The following is an 18415-nucleotide window of genomic DNA, read 5'->3' as shown; positions in this document are numbered from 1 at the left end:
ATTAGAGAATATAGATTTTTTTTATTTGGTCAATGTTTGTTGTCTCTCATACAGTACCACATCAATATGGCATGTGGCCAAAATCTGATCCTTAAAGGTAGGGTAAGTGATTTTAAGTTTCATTTTTTTTTCATGTAGGTGACAGGCGGGGGACTTCCTCCATTCATTGCATTCATGATCAAGGCCTTGGTGCGCTTAAGGCCCGCCCCCACTCGACCATGATTGGAGGAAGCCCCCACTCTATCCTGATTGGAGGAAAACCTGTCACCCAACCGTTTTGGTGGAGCAACTGAAACTGCTTTTTGCTTCTCACAGGGGATAAGGCTGAAGTCCCAATATAGATCCATTTTGTTATTATTTGAATTAAATGAAATCACTTACCCTACCTTTAACAAAATATTCAAAGTTTTAGGTCAGAGAGGCTAAATCTCATCAAATGGTGGTCTGTGGCTCAAATGCCACATAGCCTCGGAAACCCAGGCTTCTTTTTGCTTCTTTTGGTGATCGGAAGAAAAAGAAGCCTGGACGATCGCGTTATCACTGTTGTAGGAAGTGTAGAATTTCCCTAACCAATCAGAGTGCAGAGAGCACCGCACCGAATATGTTGACGTCATGACGCAGCAGTGTTCTTTGCGCTGAGCAGAGGAGCAGAGGGGGGTGGGGGAGGAGAACACATGCTATTGGCTGGAGACTCCCGGAGAGCTACTCCGGGTCCGCCCATTTACATACAGAAAGTGTCTGCGTTGGCTCAGAGTGAATGCCACATAACTAGCCTCTGTGGCGGTTCCAGGGAATAATCAGCAGGGGGGCCTTCAATTTTCCAAAGGGGGCACTTTATTTTTCAACACACCCCTATATAGCAACAACTTTTGAGCCAAACTAGTAATGTCCATTATAGGTTTTCACACTGAAATTATTTGAATTTCCCGTGCTGCATGCACAACAACACAAGAATTGCCAGTGTAGGCTACCTTTTATTATAGCATTTTCATTAAACTATTCATTCATTTGAAAAGGTATATTTATAATAATCACAAAGAACATAAAAAGAACATATAATTAACACCCGTAAAACATAAAATAATGGTGGGGTATAGGGTACTAATGGCCAATCTTTACTGGGGGGCATAACGTCTAATCTGGGTGGGCATTGCCCCCCAATGCCCCCCTGTGGAGCCACCCATGAATAGCCTAATGGACTTTGCTATGAAGAAATACTTCAGAAACACACAAAAGAAATTCTCTACGCAGGCAGGCATAACAGTCAAATAATCAGCCAGACTTCAGTTAATTAGTCAGTAAGTCAGGCAGGCAGACATCAACAGACAGCTTACCAGACAAGCAATCACTGCTTCCAGATCAGATCATATTAAAAAGGTGGCACAATCAAGAAGGCAACAGCTGGGCCTGGCCAACAGGGAGAAATGTGAGGCCACATTGCCCCCATATATCCACGCAACATTAATATTTCAAAATGTGTTTTTCTGAGAAGTTAGTAATTTCTGTGACCAATATTTAAAGGGGGACTCGATGTTTATTTTAAAACTAGCCTAGTTACTTTGGATTAATTCTGTAGGCTGGGTTTAATTTGTCACAAAGAAAGTGTCATCACTCACAGAGTCACATATCAGCAGGGACGTGCTGGCCATTGGGAAAAGCGGGACAACTCCCGAACGGCCGGTTCATTCCCGGCCGGTCCAGGCCGGCCATTAGGAAAAAATTAAACTGTTTGCACAAAAGTAGTGAAAACAGCAGATCTACAAGCACACAACGCCTCGCGTTAAAAAAAACATTTTTAAAATGATAAATACAAAACAAACGGTTTTGGACATTCAAGGTTGCCACCCGAAAACGACGAAATATAACTCATGTAATTGGCCCACTGGCTTGTCACTTTGTCACAAATCTTTGAGTAGCAGCAGCGCTATAAAGAGAGATCTCTCTCTAGCGTGCAATGAGGGCCTCTCCAACTCTTTTTCCCGGGCTGAATCAGGGGCCCAGCACGTCCCTGCATATCAGTAATAAATGCCTAGTGTAGAGTTCGAAATGGCATATTTGAAGAGAATTTCAAACTTTTACTTATTCATTTGCATTTAAAAATGTGATAATATAATAGGCCTATCTGCACCTCAAAGAGTGTGGACATTATAGTTCCCAGAACGGCGAGTAATTTTTCTAATTAAAAATGTCCTGACCAGAGGAAAGTGTGGTTATTCTGTCACACGCTGCCACAGTGTTATGTTGTATCAGTTGACTGCTCGCAATGACAATGAAACATCTGCTCTGACTTTAGCCTGAGGAGGGATCTGAATGAATAACAGAAAAGTTCTCTGAACTCTGTTATTATTCTCGCTGTGGCCATTCGAGAGAACCTGGTTCAAATGAAACAATTGACATCATATTAATATGTCGAGTTTGGGCGCCCGCTGAACTACTGGTCCGGGCGCATAGGACTACCCCTTTAGGCATTGCCACACAGACATGGATGCCTGGCGGCGTCGCCGGTTCGATTCCCGATCCGGACGACCTTTCTTTGCCGCATATGTCACTCCCCATCTCTCCCCCCATTTCCTGTCAGTGTACTGTCCTATCAATAAAGGCATAAAAGACCAAAAACAAATCTTTTAAAAAAAAAGAGTTTAAATATCAGAAATAGCCGACGATCGCAACTCCCCCCTTCAGCAGCACAGTCTCTGAGAGTAGCCTAATTTACTGTCAAAATGAACACGACTAGAAAAAAGCAACAAAAACATAAAAAATAAAAATACATAAAATAAAGATGACTTGACTTCAGCTGCGCGACTAAAGCCTTGCTGCCGGGCGAGTGCACATTTACGCGCACAGAGAGAGAGAGAGAGAGAGAGAGAGAGGGGAGATAGGGAGAAGTAGAGAGAGAGAGCCGAGAGGAGGGGGGTGGAAGAGAGTGAGTGAATGTGAGAGAGAGAGAGAGAGAGAGAGAGAGAGAGAGAGAGAGTGAGAATCATTGGGGCAAAAAAGAGAAGCGCAAGCAGATCGCATAAGCAACTCCAAAACTGCCCATCTTTTTTTTTAAACAACCACTCATGCAGTGAAGGTTACAACAGAAGATGCACTGACCATTGATCTTCACCTTTACCTCCACCTGCAGAAGGTGCAGCACTGCATGCCTCCTCTGCAACTTCAAGTTCTCCTCCTCGCAGCATGAGCGGACAAAACAATGGATGTGCCATCAGTGCCACATGAGGACCGGAGACACTGAACCGACAGCCCAAAGTTTGTCTCGAAACACTGTGACATTGTCTAAGAATAACAACATACAACTTTTTGGCGTCTTTTTATTTTTTTACGTGTCGTCCGACTCTTGGATTCCTTGGATTCCGCGACGTGTATTTCTGTCTTTTATATGTTCAGCCAAGGAGAATCGTAGTTTTTTGTCAGGGTGGTCCCTTGTCAGGAAGGTGAAATGAAGGTATTCGGTTGGACCATAGCTATCCTCTGCCAGTGGATTCTACGCAAGGTAGGTTTTTTTAAAACTCCCGTTCTCCTTTATAAAAAGTAATATGCCTTGCCTTATAATGACGAATGACAGTCAGAGTTATGAGCTGCCGAAGGTGCAGTTTGTCGAGAGTCGCGAAAAACGAGTGTCTCATTTTGATTCAAAAGAAAAAAAGTGTTGCTTTTTGGATAACATAAAATATATAGGCTACTACCTATTCTTTATTACCATGATTATATTATTCAGTAGGGAGTTAATGTAGTTACATGGGCATTATTTTTATAGTCGTTTTATTATGCCATATTGTCTCCATGAATCTCCATAAAACTACGTGTTCAATATGGAACTTGGTTCAAAGTTATTATTATGTGACCAAAGAACTGCGAACGCGTTGTGTAAAGCAACATAACGGTATAGCCTACTATAATTTATGTCTGTCCTAAGTTGGAGTTTTGCCATGTGATATATTTTTCCATAACTGAGCAGAGGGATGTATCTGCCTGAGTAGTTCCCCTTACCCCCACTTAAACAGCCCCTTATCTATTTATCTATGTGCGCTCGCAGCAACTTCCTCTAATTTTTCTTCAGAAGTTAAACACGCCCGTGGCTTGTTTTATTATCTCAGCATCGCTTAGCAAAGAGTTTGCAGCTTAGTTTGGTTCTACTGCTCGCTCGCTCTCTCTCTCTCTCTCTCTCTCTCTCTCTCTCTCTCTCTCTCTCTCTCTCTCTCTCTCTCTCTTTCTCTCTGTGTGCGATGTGACACACACATTATTAATACACGTGTGTGTGTGTGTGTGTGTGTGTGTGTGTGTGTGTGTGCGCGTGTGCGTGTGCGTGCGTGCGCGTGTGCGTGTGAGTGAGTGTGTGTGTGGTGTATGCGCACACATACCCATGTACTATGAGATGCCCTATGTGTGTGTGTGTGTGTGTGTGTGTGTGTGTGTGTGTGTGTGTGTGTGTGTGTGTGTGTTGTTTGCAGACAAACATCTGATTGTGTGTGTGTGCGTGCGTACGTGTGTGTGTGTGTGTGTGTGTGTGTGTGTGTGTGTGCGTGCGGACGGACGTGTATGTGTGTGTGTGCGTGCGGACGGACATGCGCGTGCGCTTTAACAACGAATGAACGCTGCACTAAAAAAAAAAGCACACTCTAAAGAGTTGTTTGCTTGGCTCACAGTTTGCCGCTTTATGGGGACAGGAGGTGGGACTTTAATCTGTATAGTATAGCACATTTAATGCCACCATTAAACCCAAGGTTTGGTCACTCGGTGGTTTCACGGTCTGCTGAGAATGACTTGACATTTAGCTGTCCACGTTCTGTAGCCCCAAATCCTCAGTGTTCCTTCAACCACAACTCCACAAGGCCCCCGAAAAGGAGGAGGTGTGTGTCGCCTGCAAACCAGAGATGAATGAAAATAGTTGTCGCCATCAAAAATGTTGTTAATTTCAAGCTAATAATGCAGTGGTTTTTAACGCTTTTCATATCAAGGTTCCATTATTCATTCAGCTTTTGAGCCACTGATCACTATTTGATGAGATTTTAGCCTCTCAGACTCAAAACATTAAATATGTTGTCATCGTTGGATATGATTTTGTCCACAGTTCCATGCTGTATTGATTGGCGTGGTACCATAGGAGAGATAACAGGCAAACATTGATCGAAATAACAATTCTTCTACATTGTGTGTAGACACATAATTGTGTAGAGCTGTAGACTGAATGAAGTAATGCAGATGTTTAACAATAATTTAACTCTTGAGAGCGCAAAATGAAACCAAATGGAACAATTGGTTTCATTTTACACTCAAGGGTCCATTTGGTTACCAACTCTCCATCATTTAGCTGGGGACCACTGGTTGAGAACCACAGTAATAAAGTATTGCCAACATCAACACTTAGGCCTCTAAGCCTACAGTACGTGTTAGCCAATCAGTTAGACGGAAGTTCCTTACCTATCCATCACCTGAATTTAACTCCGAAAGATGGTTTAACTCAGAGAGGGTTTACTTACATTTGTGAACGCTTGAAGTTAAAATGGATAAATTAATAAAAGGATTTTACTGCCCCAGCAAAACACACGGTGGTTCTGTTGCTTGAATGAAGTGATATTGTTCTGTCAGAACAGGCCCGGCGCCATGGGGGTGCCAGAGGGGGCCTTTCACCCTCAGTTGCAAATCCTGCCCCCTAGTTTAAGTTTTATATCGTCACTATCGGGCAGAAACCTTGTATCTCCGAGTTTCAAATTTCTACGTTTTATCGTAAAGTAAAGCCCTGTAGGGCTGTCACAATTATTACATAATCGTCTAATCGTGATTATTTGACATAATCGTGATTATTTGACATAATCGTCATAATCGTTTTCATGTTGAAAAATGTTCATATATTTTTAAGAAATTAAAAAATAGTGGAAATAGCCGATCTACAAGCTCACAACGCGTCGCATGTTATGTTTTAAGTAGTAAGTTGTCAAATATGTCAGTAATTTCTTTGTATATTTAGGTTATGTGTCATATCTACCATGTACAACTTCAAAGCCTAAAAGCCAAACAGAAATGTAATTATCAACGACAAAAACACAATTAAATCGTTAATCGCCAATTATTTGCGTGACAATTAATCGTCATGTAAAATGTCATATCGTGACAGCCCTAAAGCCCTGCTTTATCTTCCAAGACTATAGCACAAAACTAGTGAAAATAGCAGATCTACAAGCACACAACACCTCGCATAAATACATTTTAAAATGACAAATACAAAACCAACGGTATTGGACATACTGTAGAAGGTTTCCACTCGACAACAACAAAATATATATTGTTTTATATTATATAAAAATTAGATGTGCCCCCTCACCATTTTCAACTGCCCCCTCAGTCATTTCATCCTGCAGCCGAGCCTGTGTCAGAAAGACCTGCTTTTACACTTCAGCAGCAATTTAGTTAGTTCAGTATATATAGTTGACATATGGCACAGGCAGCAGATGTCACCCTAACCCTAACCCTAACCCTTCCTTTGCGTATTACACAACAGAAGAGGTTGCCCGACCTATGCCCATGCGTGCTTATTATTTCTCAGTGACCCTCAGATAAATGAGAATGTTGCACATTTCACCCAAAACCACCCTCGTCCTCTGTAGCGCTGTTCCCAGATTGGTACTAGACCATAGGGATGGGACGATACGCGATATTATCGTTTATCGTGATAAAAAACACTCACGATAATCGTATTGTGAAGATTTAATTTATCGTGATGTCGTCCTCCATCATGCACTGGGATAAATTCACCTTTTATTTGCTGAGCTGCATATCTGGTACCACTGACACCCTCTATAATTGGTATAAGTAACTTATAAGATACCTACTCAATCTTTTTTTTCACTCTCTATCAAATGTCTTTGCCAAAGAATAGCCAATCTACAAGCTCACAACGCGTCACGTTGTGACGCGTTGTGAGCTAGTAGATCGGCTATTTTTTTGGCAAATGTTCTGCCCCAGGATAATGAATTTTGATTATCGCGATAATATCGTAAATCGCGATTTCTTTTGTCACAATAATCGTGATCTGACATTTTCATATTGTCTCTTCCCTACTAGACCACACAGCTTTCTCCTTCCAACTCTGACTCCACCTTCGTCTCTTGTTTTCTCTCGGTCGTCGCCATCCACTATTATGTTGTTTCATTTATCACATTATCTGTTCTTTGTCTCTCAGCTAAATGAGTAGAAATACCTCATTATCCGTAAACAAAGCTGTAAAAACAAATCTGACACCAAACATCAAACATCACAGAGGGTTATAATGACAGCACTGTAGCTTTTATATGCTATTTTTACATGGCTTAAAACAACGCGCTGCTGACATGTAAAAGAAAGTCTTTCTGACAGAACAACATCACATGATTTAAGCACCAAAACCACTTTGTGTTTTGCTGGGAATTTACACAACAGTAAAATCCTAATAATGTGTCCATTTGTAACCCACAGTGTGTACAAGTGTAATTTAACTTTAAGTTAAATCCAGGAGGTGGATAGGTAAGGAATAGCTTTTTAACAGATTGGCTACCAGGCATGCTTAGTGGCCTGGTGTGGGCAGTGCTCTCTCCCTACACAGAATTTGATGGCTGTGATTAGGGTGTGATAAAAAAAAGAAGAAAAAAGGTGTGTGGGGGGGATAGCATCCCGTTGCTGCTGGCAGATTGGGGTTAGGCTCTATTGTGGCAGGTAATAACAGCTACGTTTCTTTTGAAGATTGAATGCAAATCATTTCACCGCTGGTGAAAGTGGAGCCACTCGTCAACCACATGGGAGTGGAACTCTCAGTTCAAGTACTGGGGTTGGGCTGGCATTGGATTATATATCAGCCACCACGCGGTTTAATGGTGTTCCATTCTGAACACATATTGCTATGTATTTATTTGTTTTCTCTTGTTGTCTTTATTTTAAGACAGCGTATTGTGTAGGGCTAACAAATGAGTGGTTGTCACTGATTGGATGGGGATAAAATGCTGTTGGGGTTAATACAAGTCGAAGGAATCAAATATGTAAAAGGGTGAAAAGGTGATTTAACATTGAGAAGGCAGAATGAGGTGGTGGGGAGGGGGTGACATGCTTTCTTTGCACAAAACAAACCTTCTCTGCATGTCTTTTAGTTGTGTAGTCTAGACTAGAGCATAGGCCTACCTATTAAGTGAACACAGGAATTATACTGAAGTTGTGCGCAGAAATGATGAAGAAGGGATGATGTTAATATTATGAATGACTAATTTTGGAGTCAACACTACGATTTATTTGATGTTGGTGCGCTGCATATGTTTGAACAAAGCAATGGTAGACTGGCTCTCATGTTTGTATGAAAACAACACATTTCGCCACATTTAATATAGGGTGTCCATACCGTAAGTGCAAGTCAGCTGTGTGTGGTGATATCATTCACACAAGAACAAACGATGTGTGAGAAAGCTGCATTTCAGTTTTGTGCTCCCTGTAGAAACAATAGCATTAGCCAACATCACAACCTGGCAAAATCCTCTTATCTCTGCCATAAAACAACTAGCGATATACCCTAGGGATATTACAAGGACTGAGTCACTTTAATTTCATTATATCCAGGCCTATTTTTCCTTTATTTATTTATTTATTTATTTATTTGTACAGCTTTGCATTTCAATACAATTAGATGCGCGGCCCTGCTGACTGTCACTAGCAGAGAGAACATGCACATACAGTACATGTATGTACTGTATGTATACAGGAGGGGGGGGGGGGGGAGGCGGGGGGCTATACTAACACACATGTTTACGTCACGCTTTGTGCCGGAGTGAATCACATGCTTCTACACACTTCATTGTGGGAATAACCTTAGCCATCACAATGGCAGGATTGTATGGTTTTTTTTCCAACACTGATTGTGCCAAGTGCTCTTCTTCCCAGTTCCCCCGTCAACGTGCCTGCCTGTCAGTCTGTCAGTTTTGTCAGCTTGTCAGCCAGTCATTCTATGCGTGTCTCTGGCTTGTCTATAAACCCCAGTCTATATACTTCGTTGTACGACCATGTGTCACATGCTGAATATAGCTGATGTACAAGCTCACAACATGTGGCGTGAGCTTGTCCATCGCCTGTTTTCAGTGCACTGATCATGAATCAGGCAGAACTGTCATACAGCCCCGTTTCCACAACCAGGAGCCACAATTTGGTTTGTAATCTGTGCAAATTATATTCTCTGTTCGCAAACCGATTAGATGTGTAATCTGTTGAATCATGATGACAGAAGCAATCATATTACTGCTATCTATTGCCTCTGACAATGTTCCCAGAGATCAAAGCGTTCTTTGACTTGGGGAAAAAATGGGAACATTTTCATACAGTAATTTTAATGGATTTAAAAATGGTGCTACAAGGTTAAACAAAGATTCATTTTTATTTAATTTGTTTTCTCAACCCTCCCTTTTGACGGCCCTGTGCCCCATTTTTTTTGACAAATCCATTACTTTGAAAATGAGTCATTGCTTGCTTAGTGCACTGAATAGGCGACTTACATCACCAGGCCTCCTATAAGCCTTCAGGACAGGGAAAGTTCATTTAAAAAGCATGAAGCTGTCAAATATTTTTTGACTAATGTAAAACAAGTTCTGAGATGTATGTTGGCGTTGCATGACTCAGGGATAATTTTGTCATTAATGTCCATTGTCCAGCCGATGGGGATACCCATAGGATTACTCTCATTAACATAATTGGAAATTCTTGAAATTCAATTACCGCTAAGACCCTTTCTGTATTTTCATTTGAGTGACATCATCAGCTATATAGAAAAACTGCCTCAGGTATGTTCTATTCATAACCTTTTTTCTACATGTGCAAGATCAGCGATAATGCTATGGTATGGGCGTATGCTGCTGGCACAGAAAGTGAACGCTAAACTGCCAAACCACATTCCAACTGCAAACAGCCTGTGTGCACTCTCAGTTTGACTGACAGGTTGGATATACGTAAAGGAAAGGAGCATTATTGCTCAAATTATGGTTATATTATGGCAGGGAGAAATGTTTTATACTTGGTTTGCGTGTGGGTGTCGCGCACCGGAAATATCCGATCTACAAGCTCACAATAGGGTTGGGATCCGACATTGAGGAACCAGAAATCGGTTCCATCACATGTGGAACCCTTTCCAGTGGAATCTGTTCTATCAGAGCTGTCAGGGACCACCATAACTCTCAGAGTTACAGACTTGTAAGGGTCCATTTGGAACCCAGAGGGTCCCTTGACGTCACTTTGAGAACCACTACAATAATATTTATGGAATAATGCATGTATGATTTAAATCTTTTTTATTATTATAAAGCTATTGGGCTTGTAGATTTGCTATTTTTGTAACTAAAATTCTTCTAAAGAAACCATGATGAGGTTCAGGACCATGGACAGCTCCTCCACTGGAGGAAAGAGGCTTTTTGCTGGCTGACATTCTATTCTGCTCTCGTACTTTCTGTGATGTTTGCCTGTTGAGGGCCACCAGGTCACGTCTGATATGTTGGTGTCTGTGTGTGTGTGTGTGTGTGTGTGTGTGTGTGTGTGTGTGTGTGTGTGTGTGTGTGTGTGTGTGCGTGTGCGTGTGCATGTGCGTGCGCGTGCGTGCGTGTGTGTGTGTGGTGAACCAGTATCCTGAAGGTTGGAGCTACAGATAACAGTAATGAGCATGCAGTTCGGACTCTTCAAGAGAGTATAGCAACAAAGTGTCTCAAACTCTGTCTAGGTACAGTACACACTAACATTATAGTGTGGATGCTGTGGTTGCAACCAGACTAGTTTTGTCCTTTTATATTAAACCTTTTTCTGTAATCCCAAAAGTCCATTGAGTTTAATGGAAATTTTCTGTAACATTTTCTGTAAACCCACACATTTTTTTCTGTTCCTTTTCTGATTGGACAATGCACTATAATGTCAAGCTTCACATGACAATCACAATATGTAATATAAATGAGTACCTGAGACGAAAAACTGTCTAAGTACATATTTTAAATTTTTGAATATAGATATTTATTTTTGATTTACCAGACTGTAAACCACAAACTAGAAGTTTTTAATCCGTTAAATTCGTATGCATTATTATGCACTCCCCCCTCATTTTGTTGGATTAGATTGTTTTACTTAACTCATATATATTAGGAATTATAAGACATAATGATAATACTTATGGAAAGTGGAAAAACAGTATATCTTCAACAGTTTGTAGAACAACAGTATAAGTCCTTACAAGCAATATTCAGCAGACAAAGGGAGCAGATAACATTAAAACAGACAATTGAACAAAGTGAGGGGGGAGTGCATTAACAATTTAACAGATAAAAAATGACTAGTTTGTGGTTTACAGTCTGGTAAATCAAAGAATAATAAAAAAAAATCAAATATGGACTAAAGCTGGTTGCACACTGCTGCGTTTTTCGAGCCGAATATCGGAGTGAATTTCGGAGCACGCAAATAAAAAAATCAACCTCACGTTATGTCAATCACGTTTGCACACTGCCGCCCGTTTCGCGCACCACTCGGTCCCTTGCTCTCTCTATCTCTCTCTCTCTCCTTGCCCTGAAAAACGCATTTCGCAACGAAAAACGCAGCAGTGTGCAACCACCTTTAGACTGTTATTCATCTCAGGTACTCAAATGGTAAGACGGAATTCATCAGGAACAGTACACATTTTTTCCTAGCGGACTCCTCGTGACTCGCGTCAGTGCAACCACACTTACAATTTCTCAGAATTGCACCTTTCTTGTTAAAATCTAGTAGTGGAAGAAGTATTAAGATATTTGACTCAAACCCTAGGCTGTTTTTATCAAATTAATAATGGATGTGTTAGATTTAGATAGATAGTATAGATAGATTTAAGTAGTTACTTTCCACTACTGATAGACAGTCATTAAAGAGGTGGTGCCATAGTTTTGTACTTTATCTGTTTTGTATGTGTCTGTATGTTACTCTAAAAGACCGGGATGGGGTTATAATGTGCAAATTTGCCTTCCCTGTGTATTGTTGGTTACTTATGTGTTTGTTTTAATGTTGCTGCTGGTAAAGGTAGGGCTGATTTGAATTACTTTTATGTGCTGTTGGGTAGCTTAACCTACTGTATAAAAATATATCGCCATTTATTAGTTAAATAATAATGAATACTCTTTATAATCTAATAAAGCTGCCAAATAAAGTGGTGTAGATGTAGTGGAGTAGATGTATAAAGAAACTGTAATGCTCAAGAAAAGTACTCAAGTAATGTACTGTGCATTACTTGAGTAAATGAACTTTCCACCACTGTTCAAATCTTTGGACATTTGTAATGTAACTATTTACCCAGATACTGCAGACCACACAGGAATGTATTCACATTGTCCACATTGAGAAGTACCGATCCTTAATTTATCTCAAGGTTTTCTAATTCATTTATTTGTCTAAGCATGCAGTAGGCCCTACAAAGGCAGAGTGCAGTTTTTGCACTTTTCTTTACTTATTTGTGTATCCCAAATATCAAATTGGCCTTCATGATATTGGGGGATGAATAATTACTTCAAGAACAGATATACAATCAGTGTAATATCGCTTAAATGCCTGTATCTCCTTTGGCTGGTCAGTTGTTAGCCTCACAACAGCCAGACTCTTACGATGACGTAGTTACTCACCTTGACTGACAGGCCTAGTCAGTAGCCACCAGCGCATCAAACCATCGTTGGCAGAACAGCAAATACGTCTTTTCCAGACAGAAATTCCAAAAGTGCAAACTGTTGCTCTTTTTTAAGTTCTGAGATGCCATTGATTTCAGATAAAACTTCGGAAGGAAGCACATTGGTGATGACGTAGCTCGGGATGGTCGTGCCAGGCTAGTCAGTTGAAACAATTTAAAATTTTTTAGTGACATTTTTGTTTGTAATTACTGCACTCTGCCTTAGCTTTTTCTAACCCTTCCAGTGCCAATCCCGTACTAGTTCGGCTCAATTTGTCGGCTAGCGACCCAATCCCAGGTGCCGATCCCAAACTAGTTCGGCTCTAGCGTTCGGCGTTGTTTTTGTAACGTTGGTCCTTACCGTGAGCCCATCTTGAATCCGTAGGTGGTCCGACGGCCGCCACCATTGAATCCAATGCAATCCACCAACTTTAAAGCCAATTTTCTCTGAATCTATGCTTTTCTGGAAGAGGACAGCCTTTATTCGCAGCAAAATAGCCGAAGATTTTGCTTCTAACAATAACATTAGCATAGAGGTAATGGAAGCCAAGGCCTTCCTGCGCATAGTGATGACACGCACGAAAGTCATCGCGCATGGCTGCTACCCTGCGCAGCTACAGCGCTCGTCTATGGGGCTTAGACCATAGAGTTATAATAAGAATAGAGAGGACATCCCCGCCCGTCCTCTTGCATTGAGTTGCTCACCCAGCGCATGAGGTGTTTTCACCCCTCCTTCCGCGTAGTAAAACCGTGACGTAGTGGGGCCTTTGTGACGCATTTTGCGTCATAGTTTGTTTTCATGGACGCGCAATCATGAACGAGCACTTCCGGTATGAACGCGCGTTAATACAAAGAAGCCTAGATGCGCGTTCATGTTTCTGGCCCCAATTGCAGTACCTCGAAACGGCCACCATGTCCATTTGGTTTCAGGGCGCCCCCAGGGTTCTGGGGGCTTGGCTTAGACCAGCCACCCAGCAGGAGTTGCCTCCATCTAGTGGTGGCACTCATAAGCTTAGGCAAACCCTATACTTCATTGGCTGGTTTCCCCCAACGGTGTATCCCTGGGCGTATATTTTCTCCCTCTACACCAAACATCTTGTGACGCATTGTGAGCTTGTAGATCTGCTATTTTTTGTCAAATGTTCTGCCCCAGGATTATGGAGTAAATCGCAATTTCTTTTGTCACAATAAATGTGACACGGTGTGATCTGCTATTTACCCCAAATATTTGCATATTCTTACAGGATGTTCGCTTGATTTGACATGCCCACAATAGGGTTACTAGACTTCACGTCGGTTAACTTATCTAGAAGTTTTATTTGTAATTCATTTATCTTTCAAAGCACAGGGAAAAAGATGGCCATGGTGACTGCCTCCTGGATAATAAGATCTATTGGTGTCAGGCCTTTTCCATTTAAAGATGAAGCTGTTTCTTTCTCAGCGTGCTTCTACAGTAAGAGCCTGGCTGACACTGACCTCAGGTCTGTGCCCCTGGAGGGAGATAGATAGAGGCAGAGGGAATGAGGACTATAGGTGAGGAGAGGTGCGCTCGGTGGGGGAATGAGCTGTGGCTTAGTTGGAGGGTAGCTGTGAGGACGACAAAGATGGTGAGGAAGAGATGAGAGAGGAGTGGGCGTCCGTCCGTCCGTCCGTCCGCCTGTCTGTCGGCCTGTGGGCCTAAAGATGGATGTCCCTGACACAGAACCTTATTTACCAAAGTCTAAAAGCCAGCACTTTCCAACGATCTCCCAGCAGATGCTTTCAGAAGCAGGCTGCAACACAGCAGATGTGCCTTGTTTTTAAAGACAAGAGCAGATCTAGTTGACAGACAGACAGGCAGGTAGGCAGAAAGACAAACCTACAGACCAAAATTGTACAGCTTCCAACTTACAACATGTAAACACTTAGCTGCATGGTTAGTACTCTTCTCAGTCAGTAGATTTCTTGGAAAAAAACAAAAGAATCCTCAACCAATAAACCAATAAATCGCTACGTAAACAGAGTCCGCAGTCACACGATTCAAGAGTCAGCAGTACTAGACCCTATACTTGTATTGACCACAGATCAGGCCTTTTAAAAGTCTGTAGGTTCACGGAAAATGTGTTCTTATGCCACAGTGGAAACATGGCCAGAGAGAGAGTGAGAGTGAGTGAGAGAGAGAGAGAGATCACTGGGCTCCATATCCCCCAATAAGACCTGTGTACGTGTCTCTGCCAGAATAATCTAGAGACGAGGGCCCATGGACAGCTGCTGCCAGCGGCCCCAGGAGAGTGAGCAGCACGCTGGCCAGCCAGGGCCACCGTCCAGCAGCCCCCCTCTCTCACTGTCAACCTGCCAGCTCGTCTGGTGGAGGAGGCAGAGTGCAGGTGACGGAGATGTAGCAGGAGAAGCAGGAGTCATGTTTACACACAGGGGGGGAGGTGAATACCGAAGCAGTTATTTGTTTTCTTTTTTTCCCCCCTTCCATTGTGATTTTCCATTCCCAGCCTCTGTTCTCTTTCCATCTGTCGGTCTCTCATTGAGAGAATCAAGCAGAGCATCTCGCCGAGTGAGAGGTTGTTTTTTTAATCACTCAGTCATGCTGTGTACTTTGACTGTAGCTCACATTTGCTTCTCTCTTCCTTATATGTTCAGCGTTCAGTTCTCTCTCTCTTTCTCTCTCTCTCTCTTTCTCTTTCTCTTTCTCTCGCTCTCTCTCTCTCTGTGTGTGTGTGTGTGTGTGTGTGTACAGTCAGGTACATTATTTTTGTTCAGCTTCTTGGACATTACAGCAGCAAAGTAACATGATAACAACAAAAATGATTGGAAAATGGAAAAGGAAAGCAGATGGCAGTGTCAGTGTATAGTAGAATCTCTCCCCCCTCCCCTCTCTCTCCTCCAGTGAGGCGCAGGGCAGAGCAGTGAGGAGTGAGAATGCAGGTTGAGGTCAAGAGACCTGCACCACGCCTGGTCTACAGTATGTGAGCTGGGCTCACAAACCAACACACGTGTAGGGATGGGACGATACGCCATATTATCGTTTATCGTGATAAAAAACACTTGCGATAATCGTATCGTGGAGATTTAATTTATCGTGATGTCGTCCTCCGTCATGCGCTGGCATCAATTCACCTTTTATTTGCCGAGCTGCATAAACCCACTTAAACCCTCTTGGTAAAAGGTATTCATAATATACATACTTGATACAGTCTTTTTTTCGCTCTCTGTCAAATGTCTTTGCCCAAAAATAGCCGATCTACAAGCTCACAACGCGTCGCAACGCGACGTGTTGTGAGCTTGTAGATCTGCTATTTTTTGTCAAATGTTCTGCCCTAGGATAATGGATTTTGATTATCGCGATAATATCGTAAATCGCGATTTCTTTCGTCACAATAATCGTGATATGAAATGTTCATATCGTCCCATCCCTACACACGTGTATGCATGCAGCGGGGCATGTGTTCGTGAGCTCAACTCAGAGCATACACAGACGCACACACACACAAAAGCATTCACAAACACACACAGCATTCTAATGCATATCTACCGGCTGCCTCAATAAATGTTTGGACGTTATGGCTGTGGTACCACCAGTACAGTATGTTGTATGACTCACTGCTAGTCTCCATGGAGCAGGCTCCCGCAAAATTGTTCCCTCAGTTAAGTTGGGAGGGAGCACACAAAAAATAAAAAATAAGCCACACAAAAATGTCTAAGTAATCAACAATGTCTGAAAAGGAATCAATTTGAAAATATTACAGGCGGTGCGCTGCGCATACCCTCATCATGGTACTGTCAGATACGTGGAATGCATGCTGGGTGGAAATGAATTGGCTAAGGGAGTAATAATACCCCATGCGCACATGCGCGCACGCACAAACACACACACACACACACACACACACACACACACACACACACACACACACACACACACACACACACACACACACACACACACACACACACACACACACACACAGGGGTGTCACAAAGGGGGGAAAAGTGGGACTGAGTTACTAGGGCCCAAGGTGGAGGGGCCTGTCTTTAGCTATTGAAAAATAGCAGATATACAAGCTCACAGCACGGCAACCGAGTGCCGCGCTGCGAGCTTGTAGATCTGCTATTTTTGAAAAGTCGTGAAAATGTGTGCAAATCTTGGAATATGTGTATTTTTTAAGTGAACATTTGTAACTCAAGTTTTACATCTGGGGGGTCCCTGGTACTAAATATTTTGAGATGGGGTCCGTGGCCAAATACATATCATCTTGGGGGTCCTTCACATGAAAATATTTGAGCACCACTGACATAGAAACACAGCTTTTTCAAAAAACCTTAGAAGGATTTGAAATATTCAAAGACTTGCACACATTTCACGATTTTTCAAAAATAGCAGATCAACAAGCTTGTAGATCTGCTATTTTTCAATAGCTAAAGCACAAAATGTGAGTGAATCCTTGTACTCAGGGCCCAGAATTTGGTGCGACACCCCTGCACACACATACACACACAAACAACCACTCGCTAATGGAGAAATGCATGTTCCACGGTTTCCCCCTGTTGTCATGAGCGAGGCGGTGGCGAGACAAAGAGCTTATTTATTACGCCACAATTACCAGTGAGCTATTACTGACCCCGATGGCATCATGGAGAAAATGAACACTTTGCTGGAACCGATAAGGGGGACATTATAGCCGGGTTTGTCATGGCCCTGTAACGCACTCCGCCAAGAGGACAGGCATCCATCACTGCACCCTGAGAGAGAAGGAGAGGGGAGGAGAGAGAGAGAGAGAGAGAGAGAGAGAGAGAGGGCTCCCTGTGTTCATCATTCTCTCTCTTCTATAACGTCGGCTCCAGCTCAGACTAGGGGCCAAAGTATCGTCGTTGTCGGGTGAAAACCTTGTATGTCCAAAAACCGTTCATTTTGCATTCATCATTTTGAAAATGATTTAAACCAGTGAAAACAGCCGATCTACAAGCACACAACGCCTCGCGGTGCGAGGCGTTGTGTGCTTGTAGATCGGCTGTTTTCACTACTTTTGTGCGACGGCCTTGTATGACGAAGCAGGGCTTTACTTTGCGAAAGAACGTACAAATTTGAAACTTGGAGATACGAGGTTTCCCCCCGACAACGACGGTATGTTTGAGCGAACTGATATGTTTTTCGATATGACTGAGGCGTGATTGAGTTTCCATATACGTTGGCAGACACGCAATAAAACGCCAAATGTGAATGCATCACCTGCAAGTCAAGCCGATCATCCAGCACAGCTCGAGCCGATTTACAATCTCATAACGCAGCGTATCACGGCGCGTTATGAGCTTGTAAATCTGCTATTTCCTGGGAAGTTTATTTAAGAAATGGGGACAGCAGGTTGAAAGTGGTTAATGTCCTAATATATTCAATTACTAGTTTTCGCGAGTCTCTGCTCTGGGACATTGTTGTTGTTGTTTGTTGATGTTGTTGTCCTCCTTTGCATGCGTTAATAAATAAAGCAAGAGAAGGGACGCAGGCTTGGTGCGAAGTGCTGGTCAGCCCTACTTTAGATCGCGCTGCTCTACTTTGACGAGGTCCCCTGTCATCTCCAAGATGTGAGCAGCAGTAAATAAAAATGTCCCCATCGCTAGCCTCTCCCTGTCTCACATGCCCTCTTGTCGATCTGTCTCTCTGGCCTATCTGTCTGTCTGTCTCACACTCTCACTCGTCTATCTGCCTGTCTGTCTGGAACCTCTTGTCTGTCTGTATGTCTGTCTCAACCTCTCTCC

The 18415-nt window shown here is 42.5% G+C and overlaps 1 protein-coding gene across 1 annotated transcript in view; it reads left to right on the top strand.

Annotated features, from left to right (window-relative positions):
- Positions 1 to 3442: 3442 nt before the first annotated feature.
- Positions 3443 to 18415, top strand: part of nxph4 (neurexophilin 4) — a gene marked incomplete at both ends in the record, with an annotated part of 73708 nt that continues 58735 nt past the window's right edge. Inside the window, one exon of the mRNA XM_080728883.1 lies at positions 3443 to 3496. Coding sequence (XP_080585009.1) covers positions 3443 to 3496 — 54 coding nt within the window. The remainder of the gene's footprint in view (positions 3497 to 18415) is intronic.

This window comes from Nannobrachium achirus (genome assembly GCF_963921795.1).
Source record: "Nannobrachium achirus genome assembly, chromosome: 6".
In the NCBI taxonomy this organism is placed as follows: domain Eukaryota; kingdom Metazoa; phylum Chordata; class Actinopteri; order Myctophiformes; family Myctophidae; genus Nannobrachium; species Nannobrachium achirus.
The sequence above is the reverse complement of the archived record's forward strand: the minus strand, read 5'-3'. Positions and strand labels throughout refer to the sequence as shown.